Raw genomic sequence first — 18,409 nt, forward strand, 5'->3', positions numbered from 1 at the left:
CCGGAAGCAAGGCCTCCAGGTTTATAACATGAAAAGATGCAAAAGTAACCAGCAGAGCTTTAAAGCAAAGGATGACAGGGTGAGAGGGACCACGTGGCACAGAGTTTCTCAAACCTGCAGGGAAGGACCAGCCGAGGGAGGGAGGGAAGGAAAGCAGAGCGGAGGAGGTGAGGGGAGAATCAGGCCAGGAGGCTCAATACAGGCAAGTGGGACTCCAGGAAGGAAAATCCTCAGAAGAGGAAGCAATCACAAAAATCTCCCAGAGATGAAGGACACGAGATAAAGTCCACGCAGGCAGAGGCCCAGAGAAGGGAGGGGCTGCTCACCAGAGAAGACCCCCGAGCACTCCAAACTCTGGGGACAGAGGTGCACAGATTCATGACACAGACAGAGGGCTGGGCATCGAGATGGCTTCAACCCGCCTGCCACCAGCACTGGAGTCAGAAGACCGTGAAGCAAGCCCCCTAAACTACAGGACGAAATGGTTTCCAACTAATATATCCTGGCCAGCCAGGGGTGGGTGAAGAACGACCTCATCAGACATGTCTCTAGAAATGCGCCTCCTGTGCATCCTTTCTCAGAAAGCTCCTAGGGGTGTGCTCCACTGAAACGAGGGAATAAGTCAAGAAACAGGAGAACATGGAGCACAGGAAGGGGAAACAACCTGACGGGGTGCAGAGGAGGATGCGGGTCAGGGCGGACGTGACCCAGGCTTCTGTGAGCGCGTCCATGACTCACTGATTTTACAGAACTTACGTACAGAATAGGGCAACAGGCTCGCACACACACACACACTCACCTCTCTCACACACAAACACACACGAACGAACAGCAAAATGGTCAGGAAGGGTATATGCCCAACCCATAAAAGCAGCGTGAGAGCCTCTGAGAGCAAAGACTGGGGTCACTTATTTGGGGGTGACCTTGAGGCTTCTCTGGTGGCTCAGCTGGTAAAGAATCCACTTGCAATGCAGGAGACCTGGGATCAATCCCTGGGTTGGGAGGATCCCCTGGAGGAGGGCATGGCTCCCTACTCCAGTATTCTGGCCTGGAGAATCCCCATGGACAGAGGAACCTGGTGGGCTACAGTCCATGGGGTGGCAAAGAGTCAGACATGACTGAGCAACTGACACACTTTGGGCATGGAAGCAAAGGGGTGGGGAAAGCGAGAGAGGGAAAAAAAGGAGAAAAGCCACACAGGGGCTGTTGCTGAGCAGGTCACAGCCGTGCACGTACGGCTGGGCTGGGTCCTGCTGGGGATGCTTAGAAACACAAACACTGTGCTTCCAATCACCCCAGAAAGGAGGGGGAGCCGGCAGGCTCCCCATGGAAAGATGTGCAGCCTCCCTGTGGGGTCCCTCCAGCGCCTCGCCTCCCTCTGGTTCCCAGCCGGGATGGGTCCTCCTCGGCTTTGGAGCAGGCTGGGGGAGAAGAGCTAAGAGGCCCTGGGGACACTGCCTGCACACGCTGGACCTGCCGGGCAGGACCAGCATCACCTGGGGGCTACGGAGTAGGGAGGAGCACGTATCAGCTATGGGATGGGTCTGGGGGGGATGAGGGATCTCAGCTGGAGCTGCAAAGGTGGGGGGGGTACCCACGCTGGGAGCCGGGCATTGCGTGTCAGGCTCTGCCCCTGGCCCAGCTGCTGCCCCCACCCTGAGCTCACACCATGACTTCAGCATGTGGTTTTCTGATGAGGACTTTCTGATTTCACAGCAAGCTGACTCAACCTCTCTACTATACCTATATAACTATGCCTATAATCATATTCACATAATATACAGTTAAATCTCTGTATCTTATTGGATGAAGAACAGAGAAGCCTGCCCATGCTGCAGTCCACGAGGTTGTGAACAGTAGGACATGACTTAGCGACTGAACAAGAACAAGATCCCGCTTTATCTTATTTGTAATTAGTAACATATCCACTGCATGTCTCCTCCTCCAGTGAGGATTAACAGGATGGTGATGCAGCTATACCATCATCATCAGGGGCCCTAAAGGACAACCTGGCTCCCAAGAAGGGACTAGAATTTTACTGGGACACCCCTTTATCTATACTCAGGACAATGTGTACACTGGGGAAAAGGAAGAACAGTATTTCTGGCAGAAACGAGCAAGTGGAACTGATGACTCCAAATGGCCACTAACTCCAAAACCATTTTAGTAACTCGGTGTCCCCGGAAGGAGGCGGGTTTTCTTTCCATCATCCAGCACAGCTATTCTCTCTGCTTTAGCTGCATTTCTGACACTCCCCTGGGGCAGGGAGCTAATTAAGTGCTTCAGTTTAGAAGACCATCCCTCCCCATCCCTGCTGTGCTGCAGCAAGTGTGAGATGGAAGGGATAGCAGAGAGAAGAGACGAAAATGGCGTTTCATTTTGCAGGGTAAACGGTGAGGTCAACAGGGGCCTGGAGCTCACAGCCGTCTCCAAGCAACACAGGCCAGCTTCCCCCGGGCACGGGCAACAGGAGGGAGGCTAGGCCACTGGCTCCACGTGTCACTGGGGATGCCTGCTTCTGCGTCAGAGGCCATGAGACATGATAGAAAAGGAAACAAACAGGGGTCCCTCGCTGTATCTAGGAGGAGAGCAGGAACAATCCTCCAGCCACGGTTTAATTCTGTAATAGTCAAGCCTCGTTCCATTTTGCTTTTAAAAGTGACCCAGGAAATGAAAAATGTTCCGTACTGAACTGCACAGCGGAGCAGGCCCAGCTCTGAAGCCCACCGTATTGGGCTGCGCTGCGACCCTTTCATCTGATGCTACTTCCATCAAGAGGAAAGAGCCGGAGAATCCCCGTTGATTGCCAAGCCCCAAACGCCTTGTGAATGAGGGTGGAAGCTGGGAAGAGGACAGATGTTAAGGATTTACTGGGGACTGAGGTGGGGTTCTCACTGGGACTGATGTGAAAGAGTATCAGAAGCCTCAAAAATGGAAACACTGCCACTGCAGCTGTATCTGGGGTGGACAGAAACGGCCTCTGCCATGGTTAATCCTATGTGCCGACTTGCTGGGCCACGAGGCGCCCAGATGTTTTGTTGTTGTTCCATCGCTCAGTCGCGTCTGACTCTTCTGTAACTCCACGGACTGCAGCACGCCAGGCTTCCCTGTCCATGGGATTTCCAGGCAAGAATCCTGGAGTGGGCTGGCATGTTACTCCAAACGCTATTTCCGTGTGTTGGAACACACACAGCCTATTTCCGAGGCTGTTTCTGGATGAGATGAACATCTGAGTCAACAGACTGGGTGGAGCACACGGTCCTCACTTACGTGGGTGGGCCTCATCCAACAGGCTGAATGAAAAGGCGGCCCCTCCCCCGAGTAGAATGCGTGCCTGTCTGCACTGAGCAGGGACAGCGGTCCTTCCCGTCTCTGGGTGCGAACAGTAACATCAACACGCAGGATGGAACGCACTCCACCAGCTCCCTTGGTCCTCTGGCCTTAGCGACTGGACCGCTGCTCTCCCTGACCCATGACTGCTGACTGCACACATTAGGACCTCCAAACCCCAAGCTAGTGAAATGCTAAAAAAAAAAGCACTATTTCAGTGTCATCGACTGTGTGTAGAAATGCAAAAGACACAAATATGTGTAAATATATGAATCTCACTGTCTGGTTCAGATGAATGCTGAGGGTCTTGGGCACCCACGCTCACGTCATCACTGCCCTCGGCTCTCACTTGTCCCAGTGGTGAGCCACACTGACTCCGCCCCTCGTGTGTCTCTCTAATCCGCCCACTTTCCTCTGCGCCAACGGCCATCATGCCCTCCTTGAGGCCACAGTCACGCCTTGTCTGGAGACAGTAACAGCCCAGCCACCATTCTTGCTGCCTCCGTCTCCCCTGCTCCCTCCATTCTCTCCAGGGTAGTCAAATGTCAGCCCTCCTCTCATCTGCGTACAGGGCTCCGGGGGCCTCGCTGTCCTGCGGCTCAGGTCCAAAGTCAGGAACATGGCTTTAGGAACTGGCTTTTCCTTCCCTGTCTACGTCCACACCAGTCTCATCTTTCCACGGCAGACTCAGATTCCTGGATCCCATCCCAGTCTCGCTGAATCAGAATATACTAGAACACAGTCTGAGAATTTGGATCTTTCAAGAAGCTACTTGAGATAAATTCAAAGATTGGCCACACGGGTTTGGGGGCAACTGCTTTGGGAGCCACGTTCTCTGATTACCTTGGAGGTGGTACACGATTGTCTGAACAGTTACTTGATAAGTTGTCTCCGCTCCGACAGGACCATGGGCTCCTTGGAGGATGGGCAGCACTCAACTGACGCGTGCAAGACAGGCCCAATCGTGCACAGGAAGTGGTCACGAGCACGGGCAGTGACTGCCACGGTCAATGGACTGCTTTAACACAGACAGCAAAGACCATCAAGAGGGAGACCATCAGACATCACGTGCCTCCTCTGGGATGCGAGGGAACAGCAGCACCACTTCTACAGAGTTTCTGCCCCAGAAAATTAGACTTGAATTCAATCAAGCCACTCAATCTAACGACTGGTTGAACTGTGGTGTCGGAGAAGACTCTTGGGAGTCCCCTGGACTGCAAGGAGATCAAACCAGTCAATCCTAAAGGAAATCAGTCCTGAATATTCATTGGAAGGACTGACGCTGAAACTGAAACTCTAATACTTTGGCCACCTGATGCGACGTACTGACTCACTGGAAAAGATCGTGAAGCTGGGAAAGATTGCAGGTAGGAGGAGAAGGGGATGACAGAGGACTAGATGGTTGGATGGCATCACTGACTTGATGGACATGAGTTTCAGCAAGCTCTGGGATTTGGTGATGGACAGGGAAGTCTAGTGTGCTGCAGTCCATGGGGTCGCAAAGAATTAGACACGACTGAGCAACTGAACTGAACTGAGAGGCACATGGTGAATGGCACTATGGGATGCAACCAGCAAAACCTCCAATGTGAGAATTCCCTAGATAAATGACATGGTTTCATAAACAAATGGAGAGAAAACAAGAGGGAAGGGAAATCTATAGATTATAAGACAGTTTTTAAAGAGATTCATCCTAAAATATTTATGGATAAAATAATATGATATCCCTAGTGGTTCAGTTGATAAAGAATCCCCCTGCAATGTAGGAGACCAGGGTTCAATCCCTGGATTGAGAAGATCCCCTGGAGAAAGGAATGGCTGTCCACTCCAGTATTCATGCCTGGAGAATTCCATGGACAGAGGAGCCTGGCCATGGGGTTGCAGAGAGTTGGACAAGACTGAGCGAAATAAGCACACAGTATGGTGTCTGGCATTTGTTTTAAAATAATCCTGTGAATGTGTGTGTAATAGTGACTGAGGAAGAAATGAAACGAAACAGGTCACATGCTGACAGTGATGAAGCTGGGTGATATGAGAGGGTGCACTGGGTTTATAACATCATTCTTTCTGGTTTTTTAATAGACACTGTCATAAAACATAAAGTTTAACAAAATGTCCAAGCCATCAATTTCTATCTCATGATATCTCAAAGCTCCTCTAGTGTACTGAAAGCTGGAGATGGTTATATATCCTTTTGCAGAGCAGAAATCTGCTAATATTATAGGCTGCATCCCTTGATTCTAAGAGTTCTGTGAACACCTGCTATCAACAAACCCAACACTCTTAGTAAAGGCGGTTTCTCTCTGGAGCCAGAATGGGTTGCACAGGATTGCCAAAGAAGGCCCCGTGCCCCAAGGAGAACCAGGGCCATGTCCTGGAAAGAGGGCGATCTTCTCCTCTACATGGACATTCTAACTTTGGCTTGATGCTAAAATTAACGTACTCAAGTCCTTCCGCTTCTTCACACTAACTTGACAGCAGACCATCTCAGCTTTCCTGTCTGACCAGATGAAGGGGAACTTGGTTTTAGTACTGTAGAAAGTGGCAGAAAGAACAGAGAAAAAGGGCAGAGGAAGGGGCAGCCCGTTTTCAGATTTCATAAGTGACCCTCGAAGAAAAAGTCTTCACATATCATACTGACAGTGTAATTAAAAGTTGCAACAGGTCACTTAGAATATCCCAAGTGATACTACGAGGCAGGTGAACGGGAAGGCCCTCTGCACCAAGCGTCAGTGAGGAAAAGCCTCTGTGGTGATACATGAAAATTACAGAGAAAGATAATCTCGATGCCTGTCAATTACATCAGTCTTCCCCCAGTGCGCTCACCTAGCTCATGCTTCTGTGTGATTACAAGAGATATCCTTTTTTTCCCCTCACTATTCAAATGTTTTAATTTTGAAACGTTTCTGTATTCAAATGTCTTAATTTACAAAGGTGGTCTGCGCTGGGTGGGCACCTCACTGATTTGCATATTCTTAAAATCATTGATTCATAAAGACAGACGTCTAACCTTGAGTGTGGAAAGAACAAGTGAATAAAAATGGTGCTTGGCAAAGATAGATAAAATAGCGACTTCCAAATTTCAGAGTAATGAGTGAGTCACTCTTAATGAAACATACATTATTATATGCTTAGCCGTAGAGAAAGTATGTATAAAAATATAACTTGTTTAGATGATGATCACCTTCCTTATAATAATTAAACCTCAAACTCTTGAGAAAAATGTGTACTAGAGCCACACTCACTCACCCACTCACCTACCTACCCACCCATCCATCCATCCTTCCCTCCTCTCTTGAGCAAAGCACTTAAAAGACAAGAGAAAAATAAGAGGATGGAGGGAGGACAGAAGTGAAAGGAAAATGAAGGCAGAAAAAAGGGAAAGGAAGGAGATTACCAATGCATGAGGAATACATTTATAAAAAAAATTAATAAAATTCATAAATAAACTTTGTTTTTAAGGCAGGTAAAGGTCAATAGAAAAGTAGAGAGGAGGCAAAACTTCTCATATCCAGCTCTCTACACACAACCACTATTAACTTCTCACACCAGGTTATATCTGTTACAATTAGTAACCTACGCAGAGACATCACTGTCACTCAAAGTCCACAGTTCACGTTAGGGTTCACGCTTGCCTATTCTATGGGCTTTGACAATGTATTAAGTCAGGTACCCACCATGACAGTGTCAAGCAGAGCAGTTTCACAGTCTTAAAAGTCCTCTGTGCTCTGCCTATTAATTCTTCCCCACCCCGACCCTTTTGCTGGGTCTGCAGTTCTGGCTTTTCCAGAGTGTCCTATGGTTGGATTCATACAGTACGCAGTCTTTTCAGATTGGCTCCTCCATGTCTTCCCAAGACTCGATGGCTCATTTCTTTTCAAGGTCAGTCATATTTCACTGTCTGGATGTACCACAGTTTATTTATCGAGTCACCTCCAGAAGGACATCTTGATTGCTTCCAGGTTTTAGCAATTAGGAATAAAGCTGCTATAAACATTCATGTGTGGGTTTTTGTGTGAACATATGCTTTCCACTCATTTGGGTAAACACCAATGATTTCAAATGCCAAACTGTATGGTCAGAGTGTGTTTAGTTTCATAAGAAACTTCCAAACTGTCTTCAAAAAAGTGGCGGCATCATGCATTCCTGCCACCAATGAAGGAGTTCCCGTTGCTCCGCCTTCTCACTGGCATCTGATATCCATGGAGTTTTGGATTTTGGCCGTTCTAATAGATGTACAGATAGCTCACAGCTATTTCAATTTTGCATGTCCCAACTGATACATGATGCTCGCAGATGTCCCGCCTATATTTGCCATGGGTACATCTTCTTTGGTGACGTGCCTGTTTGGATCTTCTCCCTGCTTTTTAGTTGGGTTTTTCATTTTCTTATTGTTGAGTTTTAAAAGCTCATTGTGTGTTTTGACTGAGTCCTTTATCAGATGTGTCTTTTGCAGATATTTTATCCTCAGTATGAGGTTGGCATTCTCATGCTCTTGGCATTGTCTTTCTTAGAGCAGAAATTTTCAATTTTAGTCAAGTCCAGCTTATCAACTGCTTCTTTTATGGACTGTGTCTTTGATGCTGTATCTGAAAAACCACTGCCACACCCAAGGTCATCTGTGTTTCCTCCTGCATTATCTTCTAGGAGTTTTAGTTCTGCATTTTACAAACAGTCTGGATTACTGTAGCTTTTGAAGCCTGGGTGGTGTAGGTTCTCCAACTTTTTCTCCTTCAATATTATACCAGCTATCCTGGGTCCTTTGGTTCTCCATACAGACTTGAGAATCAATTTGTCCATGTCCACAAATACCTTACTGAGGGATTTCACTGAATCCACAGATCAAGTTGGAAGACCTGATCCTCTTGACAATATTGAGTTTTCCTATCCATAACCATGGACTATATCTTCATTGGTTTAGTTCTTTGATTTCTTTCACCAGAGATTTTATTCATCAGAGTTCTCTCCATATAGATCTTAATACATATTCTATTAAATTTTTACCAAAGTATTTAATTTGAGGTCCTAATGTACATTCTGCTGCTGCTGCTGCTGAGTCGCTTCAGTCGTGTCCGACTCTATGTGACCCCATAGATGGCAGCCCACCAGGCTCCTCCGTCCCTGGGACTCTCCAGGCAAGAACACTGGAGTGGGTTGCCATTTCCTTCTCCAATGCATGAAAGTGAAAAGTGAAAGTGAAGTCGCTCAGTCGTGTCCGACTCTTCGCGACCCCATGGACTGCAGCCCACCCGGCTCCTCCACCCATGGGGTTTTCCAGGCAAGAGTCCTGGAGTGGGGCGCCATATTCTATTGTGTTCTTAATTTCAATTCCAATGTTTCATTGCTGGTATACAGGAAAGTGATTGTTCTTGTATCCTGCAATCTTGTCATAATTGCTTATCAGTTTCAGGAGATTTCTTGTCAATTATTTTGGATTTTCTACAGAGACAATCATGTCATTTGTGAGTAAGAGCTTTATTTCTCCCTTCTGAATCAGAATAATCTTTCATATCCTTATCTTATTGCATTAATTAGAACTTTGTTTAATTTTAAAAGTAAACTGTAAGTCATACAGCAACTGGAATGTAGCAATTTTTAACAGAAGAATTTCTAGGATCTGTTATGTACCTGGTACCTATCCAAGGATTTTACATGTATTCTCATTTAACTTTCATAACCACTCTATGAAGTGGGTATTATTAGTGTTTCCATTTTATGGATTAAACCCCATGGACTATGGGCCACCAGATTCTTCCATCCATGGGATCTCCCAGGCAAGCATACTGGAGTGAGTCACCATTTACTTCTCCAGGAGATCGTCCCATATCAGGGATCAAACCTGAGTCTCCTGCTTGGCAGGTGGATTCTTTACTACTGAGCCACCTGGGAAGCCTGACTGCTCTAGTACTTTCAAGAAAAAAGTCTGAGAAATTTCTCAGGTTCCTATCTCCAAAAGTAGTGGTTTTATTCTTGAAAACTTTATTATTTTAGAGGATTCCCCTTGTTTTCATTAATTAGAGTTACTCCTTGAAATGACAGACTATAAGATGGTTAGCAGAAATGTTTCAAGTAGATGATAACATTTTCTGAAATTAGTGACCCAAAATGTACCTCTCATCAATCAACAAAAGCAAAACAAAAACTCATCCACTGGAGATAATACAGGCAGATTTTCTGAGAATTCACTGAAGGTGAGGCATGTGTAAAATCTCACGGGAGACTCAGAATTCCATTAGATGTCGATTCTGCTGTCTTCAAGTAACTGAAGAGTACAACGGGAAGTTTGAGACATAAACGTACCTTTTGATACAAGCGAGAGAGTAACAAGGGTCTTAGGAGAGGGGGAAGTGAAGTCTCACGGACATTCCAGAACAAACTGTGCGGGAGACCCAGCTTCACGTCAGGCTCAGAGCGTGTGAGGGCTGAGGAGGTGCCTGCCCTGAAGACACTCTAGTGCAGACTGAGGCTTTGCCACTCACTGGCCACACAACCTTCTTTGTCCTCCTCAAGACTTAATTTTTTCATGTGTAAAATGGGGATGATAATAATAGAAGCCCTCAAAAGCTGGCTGGCGGAGTAAATGGCATGATGTACCAAGCCTTTCACTCAGGCCTGGCACTCAGTAACAAACACACAGTGAATGGGAGTCAGCTGTAGTACTGTGTGAAAGCCTGTGGAACTGCCAACATTCCACCATTTTTGACCTACAACAATGGCAGGTTCGACCCAACGGTAACGGTATCTGCCTTTAAGTGGAGTACTGATAACAAGCACCTTTCCACTCCAGATAAACGCATCAGACAGAGTGATGCAGTCATTTCCTGGTACCTCCACAACCTTCTCTGCTGGGCAGTAGTCTGTGTTACTAGAAGGGCTGGGGGAGCTGGGCAGCGTGTCTCACAGGGAGAGTTGCTATCAGAACCCTCCAGCTGCCCGATGGCCGGCTCTGGCAACGACATGAACATTTACGCTGACCAGTTCCAGTGGGGCCACAGTGGCAGCAACAGGGAGATCCACCCACGGGAGAAACCTCCAGAGACTATGGCTCTTTTGGAGCAGAAGTGCTGGGTGGCATTTGAGCATGGGATGCAAAGCAGTAACAGGCCAGATTCTCGAGGTATAAACCAGAGTGGGCCCCAAAACTCTGGATGGGTGGATCCCATACAAGTCTGTCAATAAGAGTGAGTTCTGGAGGAGAAATTTACACTTCTCCACATGGCATCACCTCATCCTGACTCACTCCTGCCTTTTTCTGGTGCTACATACTCTGACCCTCATGGCTAGCCACCACCATGGCTCTCTCTGTGGTGAGAAAATTAATCTCTGGAACATCTCATGACAGGCAGAAATTTCTGTTGCTACCCATCATCTTTACAATAATTATTTTAACCTTTTTACAAGTAAGGCTTCCCTGATAGCTCAGTTGGTAAAGAATCTGCCTGCAATGCAGGAGACCCCAGTTCAATTCCTGGGTCTGAAAGGTCCACTGGAGAGGGGATAGGCTACCTACTCTAGTATTCTTGGGCTTCCCTTGTGCTCAGCTGGTAAAGAATCCACCTGCGATCCAGGAGACCTGGGTTCAATCCCTGGGTTGGGAAGATCCCCTAGAGAAGGGAAAAGCTACCCACTCCAGTATTCTGGTCTGGAGAATTCCATAGACTGCATAGTCCATGGGGTCACAAAGAGTCAGACACGACTGAGCAATTAAAAAAAAAAAAGTTATAAAGTAGGTGTCTATGTCTTTCATGCGAAAACATTTGACTTTTTTTTGCTGATAAACTCAAACACAAGGTCCCAATCTTGGATCTATTTTAACAGCAAGGAAGACTGAAATGCAATCAGATGCTTGCTTATGGAAGCATCCATAAGTATCCAATGGCGCTGCTCTGTGCAGCTCCACTGGCCTGAAGAGGTTTGTAAAACTGTATTTCTGGATTTTGGAAATTGGCAGATAATTCCTCTTGTGCAAACACTCTGTATGTTATGTTGTGCCAGTACAAATGTGTGCTACTGGAATCCATCTTTCTGCATGTTGCTTATGTATTTAATTATACCTCCAGTTAAAGTTTCATACACCAATGTAAACACGTGCTCTTAGAGGGAAAGAGATGGACTCATTCACCCTGATATTCTATGTAACACCTCAAACTATCCCCAATACTGGAAACTAAGTAAATGCATATTGAATCAAATCACATAGGAAATTCAAGGGAAAATAAATGTTAGTTTTCACATGAAAATCCACTAAGTCAGTGACTCTTGGTGTTAGACTGGAAAAAAAAAAATAACACAATAGTTGCATGAAATTAACTCAAGATTCTCAAGTTAATTTTCCATTAAAGTGAAGCTGAATTACACACTGTCCTTGACAAGAACGTAATATTCTAAGACTTAACAGTCCACATGAGATGAAATATACTTAATTTAAAATATAAGCTCCTGTTTTCCTCCCAAGTGTAGACTCCACTCCATATGGACTAATGCCACAGACACAGGTAAACCACCATCACAGGCTTATATCGGCGGAGATGTTAACACTGAACTCTGTTCAGTGCAGAGATGTTAACACTGATGCTCAACAGCTGGTGGCTCAGTAGGGCTACATGGTTAAGCAGAGACCCTGGAAGAACAAATATGGGTTCCACCTGGAAGTACCAAGAATGAAAGGGTGCCCTGAACTTTGCTCTGGCCCTGGAAGCTAGAGTGGAGACCCCGAGAGCTGGGCTCACAAACGTGCAGCACACACACGCCTGCTCTGCGGTGGCACGGCTGGCACCGTGTGTGTTTATTCAGAGCTCTGAGTAAGCTGAGATGACAACAGCTATTTCCTGCTGGTTTACAAACTCGTTTTCATATACTGTCATTCTGCACAGGTTTTAATTAAAGACAAGTCTAGATAACTGAGGTGGGTAAGGCTTCAGTAAAGAAAACCATCACTAGTTCTCCTGTGAGCTTTACATTGCTTGTATGATACCATTAAACCTTTACAAGAACTTGGCCAAGCAGGTTCACCACGATAATCTCTACTTTGAATGTAATAAACTCTTCAGTTGGGGCCACCTCATAGGATGATTTTTAGAGCTCTGCAATGATCCATCCACACCTCAGTTGTAACAGTTTCCGGATCGTCTCAAACACAGTATAATTCTACAGTTTAATTCACCGGTCTGTAAGCATGGCCACACCCTGAAACTCATCTTTCCTTAGAGCATTCAGGATCTTAAAACCCCAGAATGCCCCACCTCCTCATGGACCACAATCTCCTGGCCTCCAATTTCTCCACGGTCCCCACTCCCCATTTTGGCTTTCACTGGAACCTCCAGCCTCTGGACACTGCCCTTGGTTCACTGGTGTTCATTGCACTCCAAAGGCAGCCACTTTAAACTGTGCCTCTCTCAAGTCAATGAGGACAATACTGAAGCTTTATGCAGAATTTTACAATTCAGAAAGGGCTAGCTCAGGCCTCCTCTTATTCCATTTACAAAAAGTCTTAGTTTTTAAATTCCTCTTACAGGAGTGGCAGAGGGGACTCTGCAAGGCCCCCAGGAAGCCTGTTGACTGGAGTGAGCTTAATTTTATCTGCCGGCCTCAGTGGCTCAGAATGGCAAGAGAGCTGCCCATGATGGAAGGCCACCTGCTATCATGCCCTAGCACGGACACCCTGCCTCAGTAGTATCGTATGCCAATGAAATAAGCAGCTCTATTCTACAAAGAAAAATGAACTATATAAAGCAGTCAACAATGCATGCTGGCAGAGAGGCAGTCAGAAAAACAACAGTTGTGTTGAACCAAAGTTTTCCATGTAGCTGGCTCCGAAGACGAAGTTAAAGTAAGTCAAACAAAACCTAACGTGACTAAAATAGGTATGTGTCTTTTTGCTTCCAGCATCTTGAAAAAGCAACAGCAATGCAATACTATAAATCTTCAGTTAATTAATTCAAGTTTTTGGCAGCAAGCTTCATACCCCCATCCTGCATTGCGTACCATCTGTCTACGTGAATATTCAGTTCTCACCCACAACCTGCTTCCTAATCCTTGGAATAAATGTATCTCCTCAAAACCCAGGAAAATGCCCTGTTAGAGCGGAGGGGGTGGTGAGGGGAAGGCCTTATATTTCAAATAAACTGATCTCATTACTTTACAATCTGCTACTGCCATCTCCTGCGTTAACGATTGGCAGCACCTTCACATCCGTGAACTGTTAAGTGTTTAAGAGGAAGACTTCTCACTGGTCAATCAGATGGCATTGCACACACAGAAAGAAAAGCTTGATTCTGTTACCTCTAGTTGACTTCGCCTCTCAGCAATCACACGTTCATCCTTGTTTCCAAATAGTTTCTTTGGAGGGAATTCAAGGGTCGCAAGCTGAAATACATATTTTATAAGAGATGGATTAATATCACATTTATGATCTTTGGGCCATTATGATATTTATGACATTATTGATATTATTATGATATAAATATTATGATATTTATGATCATTATTAATCTATTATTTGGAATCTCTATCACGGGGGGTGGGGTGGGAAGAGAAAGAGGTTAGACGTTTCAAGATGGTAGGTCCTGCCTTGCTTGGCCACTAAACAACTGTATGACTTCAAACAGACCAGGTGAGGCTCCACCAGGCTCACAACGGAAGCAGGAGGAGGGGCCTCAAAGGAAGGATGGACCTGAGTCTCAATGTTTGGTCCCAGGTACAGAGTAGAGATGGTGGTTCATAAGTTCCCTTTTTTAAAACACAAGTTTGTTCTTCTTTTAGTCCCCTTCTTAAACTAGAATTATTTTTGTGTTGAGACGAAGTTTGAAAACTCAATAAGCACACTACCTGCATAGTTTGCAAGAGAGTTTTTAGACCCTTGCTGTGGTTCTTTCAACTTTCCATGTGGACTTTTCTCAGCTACTACTGCTAATGCAGACTGCTTTTGTGGAAAGGAAGACTTCTCTCTCAGTCTTTCACCTTGTTTCCTAAAGAATAAACATTTAGAATTTGTTGTAGCCAGGTCTCAGAATTTCACAGGTATTATTCTTAAGCTTCTATTCTCAGAAGGAGAAAAATCAATAACAGAAAGGTAAATTTTCTAATAGACTCCAGGTTCAATAAGAACTCTCTAATCTGGTACAAACCTGACCTGCTCATGTGGCTTTGGCTGAATGAATACTGAGCAGCAATAACTGCTGATGTTGATGAAACTCACTTTTTCCTTCCTCCCTTCCTTGCCCTGTCAGGTTCAGATACATTGAGAAGCCAACGAAGCATTAGGGAGGGGAAAAAAAAACACCTTTCTCCCACAATATAGGTCACAATGTGCCACAAAATTCCTATTTCATGCATATGCAAATCTTGGCTGGATTACATTTATATTTCCACAGTGGGAATCAAAAATTAAAAACTAACATCTGTATATATATATATATATATGGCTTTGAAAACTTAAACTTAGTATCAAAGGAGAATATACATATACAAAAACACACACATCGGAAGTAAGCATGTGAATTTTCAGCATCTCAACACACTGCAACCACCACCCAGATAAGGAACAGAACATCCCCAGGAGCCCAGTCACCCCCAGTGCTCCCTTCCACTGCCCCCACATGCCCTGTGGAAGGCTGGTGTTAGCCTGACTTCTAACAGCATGGCTTAGTGTTTCCCATTTTTGAACTTCATGCAAACAGCATCACACAGCATGACCCCTTCTGCATCTGTCATTGCTCTGCCTCATGTGTGTGAGGTCCACCCCGTAACCACGTGCAGCAGTAGCTGGCTCAGTCCTGTGGCTGAACATCCCACTGGTCTGTTCAGTCTGTTTATGGGACATCTGGCTAGGTTCTGCATTTTGACCCTTAGGCACTGTGTTGCTATAAACATTTTTTCTATAGGTTTCCTATACATTTCCTATAAACGTTATGCGGGGAGTCCGGTTGGTCATAGTCTTAGAGGTGGAATGCAAGTGCTCAGCGGTATCTGAAATTATCAAACGGCTTTCCCAGTGTTACTACCGACACTCCCACCAGCAGTGACTGCAAGACCAGATGGCTTCAGATCCTCACCAACCCCTGACGCTGTGGTCTTTCTCATCAGGGCAATTCTGATGGGTATGCCATGATTTCTGATGTGGTTCAGACTGACATTTTTCTAACGAGCTGCGATGTTGAGCATCTTTTCGCATGCTCATTGACCATATGGGGAGTGCCTGTTTAACTCTTTTTTTATTGGTATAATGCCTTTTTCTCATTAAGCATAATTCTCCTTTTTGATTCTTCTCAAGGGATCTGAAGTCTTTAGAGCTTTTTTTTTTAAAGTTAGCTGAAGTCGTGCAGAAGTTTCCAACTCCACTGCTCTTTCTACCAAACCAGAGAAACCTTGGGGTGAGACAGGTGTGGGACCTCTTTCCCCTTTTCTCACCAATGTTTCAATTTGGTTGCTTACATCTGAAATCAGTTGAAGGTAAAGAGAAAGACCATGGGCATAAGACAGGCCAATTCTGAATCATGACCACTAATTAGCCAGCTAGTTTGTTTCTCTGAACCTGAGTAATCTCTGCTGAAAAAAAAAAAAAAAAAAAAACCCTGCAGACAATGGTAGTAAATGTTTCCAGGTATATTTAGTGAAGCAACACCGAATGCACCTTAGCTACTCTTATTCTTTACTAGAGATCTGGTAATTTCTAAGAACGCAGCATGCCACATTCTCTGGTCCCCTCTCTCCATCTCTAGACTGGTGATGTGCCTTCAAGGAGCAAAGAGATTTCTGGAACCCTGCCTTCAATGGCATAAGCACACTTCCCATATGTTGCAGCTTACAGAAGACAGGTACTCAGAACGTGTCTTTTGGGCTCCATCCAGCCGTGCTTTCATCTTGTACAAGTGTGTTCCCCCCTCAAATGCAGTGATGTTGAAAACTTGGCAAGCATGCTTTCACAGTTGGTTGTCATTTTCTTACATGGCTGATGAGATGATGTGGTTTCTGTTGGGGAAATTCAGTCACACTTGCACACTCAATCAGAGCGGGTGCAGGGAAAGGACCTCAGGCAGATGAACCAGGTGGGAAGCAAGCATCTTTATTTCCTCATGGTCAAATGGTAGTACGTACTCTATCCTGGGATGGAGGCTCACATCTTGCGCCATGATGATCCACCCTGTGAAATAACTGTGTATAAACTATGTGTAATACAGTCGCTCAGATTTTAGGAAGAAAAGGGCAACCTTAAACATCACTGAGGCACATAATCCTAAGACTATAATATTCAACCATCTAGCTTCATAGATGAAGAAACACAGAATTCAGTGACTTAGAAAAGTTCCATATCATGAGGTGGGCGAGTCAAGATGAGGAACCAGGACTGACTCTAGGTTTTCACAACAAGGCTGTAAAGGGTATCCACAGGGTACGGAAGGCCCTACTGAAGTCCTCAAGGATCAGGGATCCAGAGGAGAGACAATAACCCCTCCTCCAGAAAACTGAGGAACAGCTGCTGGCAGCGGCCAACGGGCCCACCGAGAGCTGTCCACGAACCTCAGAAGGGACCTGCACTAACAAGGGAACAGCAAGGTGATGGGTCAGTGGCCGTCGCGGGGACAATGGGAACTGGATGGGGCTGGAGGCAGGGTCCCTGGACGCCTGCCCTGGGGTGATCAGCTCCTGTCAGCTGACTCCACACATAATAAAACTTCAGTGTTGGAGGGAGGGAGAGAGGGAAGGGGAGCAAAAGTTGCCATGTGAAGAACTGTCGTATGACATCCCTTAGATGTGGAATCTAAAAAGAAGAGCTACAAATGGGATGAACTAGTAAAACAGAAAGACACCACAGACTTAGAAAATGAACTAATGCTTTGCTGGGGGTGGGGTGGGGTGGCTCTATTTAAAATGGACAACCAACAAAGACCTATTATATAGCACATGGCAGGCACCCTGCTCAATCTTATGTCCTGGCCTGGATGGGAGGCGAGTTTGGGGGAGAATGGACACGTGTATACCTATGGCTTGGAGAAGGCAATGGCAGCCCCCTCCAGTGCTCTTGCCTGGAGAATCCCATGAATGGAGGAGCCTGGTGGGCTGCAGTCCATGGGGTCACTAAGACTCGGACAAGACTGAGCGACCTCACTCTGACTTTTCACTCTCATGCATTGGAGAAGGAAATGGCAACCCACTCCAGTATTCTTGCCTGGAGAATCCCAGGGACAGGGGAGCCTGGTGGGCTGCCGTCTATGGGGTCGCACACAGTCGGACACGACTGAAGCGACTTAGCAGCATACCTATGGCTGAGTCCCTCTGCTGTGTACCTGAAACTACCACAACACTGTGAATCAGCTATACCCCAATACAAAATGTTTTTGGTGTTAAAATAAATTTTTTTTTTAAGTTGACACATGACTCATAACTCAACGTGCACGACCTGGTCCACATCCTTTCGGTGGGGCTGGGACATGAACAAACTGAAGGAGAAAGGCAAGGCTGTGAGGCAAGGTATTAAAAAAAAAAAGTATTGCCTCCATTAAAATAATTACATTTACATCAGAAGCAGCTCTCCAACCTCTTCCCTTTGATAGAATGGAAACTACCTCCATTTCTCCTTTTTAGGGAATCTTGACAGTGCTGTTTAAGCCTTGCCATCTATAAGCTCTTAGTTGAATGAGATGAAATTGCCAATTTTAAAGTTAAAAATGGTTGACTATCAGCAATTCCATCAGGTTAAACTCCATATAAAACTTCTGACATTTTTAAACGACCACTGGGGCTATAGAACATACATTCCCAGCTGCTTTTACCTGCCAAGGGCAAAGGTTCTCAGTTGTGGGATTGTTGATCGGCTACATCTAAACCAATATTCTTTCAAAGGAATATTTTTCTTAGAGCACTCAAAAATAAAACAGAACTGGAAACATCATATATTTAAAAAATGCAACATTGGAACCTCCTTGGTCCAGGGGTTAAGACTCCAAGCATCCACTGCCAGGGATGTGGGTTCCACCCCTGGTTTGGGAGCTATAATCCCCTGTGCCTCCTGGCATGGCCAAAACAACAACAACAAAAAAAGCAGCGCTGAAACAGCCAAGGAACCGGGGAAACGGTAACA

The 18,409-nt window shown here is 45.6% G+C and overlaps 1 protein-coding gene across 5 annotated transcripts in view; it reads right to left on the reverse strand.

The window, feature by feature from the left end:
* The window catches only part of KIF16B (kinesin family member 16B), a 302,672-nt gene that overhangs the window by 18,541 nt on the left and 265,722 nt on the right, over positions 1–18,409 (reverse strand). For 4 of the 5 annotated variants that reach the window (XM_069547100.1, XM_069547098.1, XM_069547099.1 and 1 more), the window contains one exon: positions 13,612–13,695. In XM_069547100.1, coding sequence (XP_069403201.1) covers positions 13,612–13,695 — 84 coding nt within the window. Of the gene's footprint in view, positions 1–13,611; positions 13,696–14,157; positions 14,298–18,409 lie in introns of all 5 variants that reach the window. The other variant, XR_011248056.1, reaches the window with a different exon arrangement.

Source organism: Ovis canadensis, chromosome 13, assembly GCF_042477335.2.
Source record: "Ovis canadensis isolate MfBH-ARS-UI-01 breed Bighorn chromosome 13, ARS-UI_OviCan_v2, whole genome shotgun sequence".
NCBI classification, from domain to species: domain Eukaryota; kingdom Metazoa; phylum Chordata; class Mammalia; order Artiodactyla; family Bovidae; genus Ovis; species Ovis canadensis.